This window comes from Orycteropus afer, unplaced genomic scaffold (assembly GCF_000298275.1).
Source record: "Orycteropus afer afer isolate SDZICR_OR568_19922 unplaced genomic scaffold, OryAfe1.0 scaffold00410, whole genome shotgun sequence".
In the NCBI taxonomy this organism is placed as follows: domain Eukaryota; kingdom Metazoa; phylum Chordata; class Mammalia; order Tubulidentata; family Orycteropodidae; genus Orycteropus; species Orycteropus afer.
Genome location: NW_006921997.1, coordinates 1,112,562 through 1,114,891, shown reverse-complemented (window position 1 = coordinate 1,114,891; position 2,330 = coordinate 1,112,562). Strand labels below are relative to the sequence as shown.

Here is a 2,330-nt window from a genome sequence, read left to right as displayed (position 1 = left end):
AAGGTAAGCAGCTGCCACTGCCATTGTGAGGAGCCATGGCTGGGATGATGCGATGGGAACAGGAAGCAAAGAGGAAGGGTCGGCCCCTGACCTTCATCCAACCTTCCCTTCACCCTCGAGTTCTTTTCTTGGCAAAGCCTATCAGAAGCCAGCTGACAAAGCAAAAATGTGATTTCCAGTGTCCCACCTCTAGATCATAGAAGAGCATAAAGAAGTGAATTTGAAGCTGAGAGACAATAGTTTAGTGACATCAAAGTTACTTTACAAAAAGGACAAAAACCTTGTGCCTACTAAAAGCTTTATAACCTATTAAAGTGTAAACAACAGTAATAATAATACAATAGCCAATGTTTTTTGAGCATTTAGAATGTTCTAGGAAGGTTGGGCAATCCTACTTCCGTAGTGATACTGCCTCGGAAACCCAAGGAGGGGTCGCTATGAGTCAGGGCCAACTTGACAGGCGCATAACAGCAACAACAACAGGTAATATAAAGTGATATGCATGAATAAACTCATTTGAGCTTTTTTTAATTGTGATTTGTTTTTCCATTCAACAATCCATACACATTCTCTTCTGTGACATTTACTACACTTCCCACATTGTAATAGCATTCTTCTCACTTCCTTCCTATACCCACCCCTTCCCTTGGTTCTTCCTTCCCATCCACTCCAGGATGGGCAAATGCTGTCCTCTTGACGTCATATGTGTGATTGTTCTAATGAGTATATACCCTTCTGGTATTACTATCCACCTTATAGGCCTGTCTATCTTTTGGGTCCCCGTTGAGTCATGGGGGTTAGGTTCAGTTCCTAGCTTGAAGGGTATCTAAGGACGATAGCATTGGGAGTTCCTCCAGTCATCATCAGACCAGTGAGCCTGGTCATTTTATGATAATTGTGAACTCATTTAATTTAATAAAGTGTAGTAGTTAAAGTTGTATGTCAACTTGGCTGGGCCTGGCTGAGTGGTTGGGCTGCTGATAGTAGTTATTCCCCATGATGAGACTGACAATCATCTCCATGGTGGGATCTACCACAAGCAACTGAGTAGCTGCTTTGGGTATGTGGTCTGCTTCCCATATACAAGCAGCAGCTTTGGGAATGGTCTCCAGCGTATGGCACACTTGAACCCTGCATGTAGCCGGGTCATTGTTCAGCAGCCTGCCATGCTCTGTCGACCTTAGGACTTTCAATGGACTTGAATTAATTGTCTGCTGTGTGGTTTGGTAACATTGGAACTGTGCCATTTTATTTGTCGACCTTGGGCTTGTTAGCCTCAGCAGCCAGTAGCTGTCTGAGTGAAGAGATGCCTCTAGCTTCAGTGGGCCGGGAGCAAGAGGCAGAGCTGAAGCCCAAGGTTAAGGGGCTTTCACCCAGCCCCTAGAGCCTAGCACTTTGAACTCAGACTTCTAGCCTCCTGAACTGTAAGAGAATAAACTCCTGTTTGTTCAAGCCATCCCATTTGTGGTATATTCTTGTCAGAGCAGCACTAGGTAACCAGAACATGAAGTGACAATAATTACCTGCTAACAAGAAAGACATTACAGTTTTACTCTTACAATTTAGTAGTTAGAGTTCTTTACTTTATGTTTGTCTTCTATATTCCAACTCCTATAGACTACTCAGGAGCTCTGGTAGCACAATGCCTAAGGCACTTGACTGCTAACCAGAAGGCTGGTGGTTCAAAGCCACCAGCCACTCATCAGAAGGAAGGTTGGGCAAACTACTTCCGTAGTGATACCACCTCAGAAACCCAAGGAGGGGTTGCTATGAGTCGGGTCCAACTCAACGGCAAACAACAACAACAACATAGACTCCTCAACTGGCTCAGTTAAGGGAGGTGCTTCTTTCTTCTATTGACCATATTGGATTAAATTCCTCCAGTAGAAGGTGTGGCTTCCATTCTCTACACTGATGCTGCCACATTTGACTGCACTCTTCAGTCAATGGAGAAAATTCCACTCTAGAACCCTCTCTGTCTTATCTACCTTCCCCCACAACTCCTCAGTGCATCAAACAACTTGACTTTTTCTCCTCTGCCTTGTCTTGTCCTCACATTGCTGCTTTTGTCAGTCACCAGTTCTGTCTAGTTCTACTCTTAGGGGCTTGTGCTATTCAGTGCAGAGTGGGAAAGAAGTCCTCATCGGAGTCTGCTCTCTTCTCAACATCCTTCAGACTTTGCTTTCTGCCAAGAGGAACCCTCTGCTACTGTTCCACATGTATTTTATTAGGGCTAAATTTAAGATACATGATCAGGAAACTCTTTCCGCTATCTTGGTCTGTTATATATCAAATCCCAGAAAAATTGTAGTAATTGGTGGAAAAAACAT

At 43.9% G+C, this 2,330-nt stretch overlaps 1 protein-coding gene across 1 annotated transcript in view; it reads right to left on the bottom strand.

Annotated features, from left to right (window-relative positions):
* LOC103208077 (olfactory receptor 13C8) overlaps positions 1–2,330 on the bottom strand; it is a 6,028-nt gene that overhangs the window by 2,022 nt on the left and 1,676 nt on the right. The window contains exon 2 of the mRNA XM_007953755.2: positions 1,769–1,791. Coding sequence (XP_007951946.2) covers positions 1,769–1,791 — 23 coding nt within the window. The remainder of the gene's footprint in view (positions 1–1,768; positions 1,792–2,330) is intronic.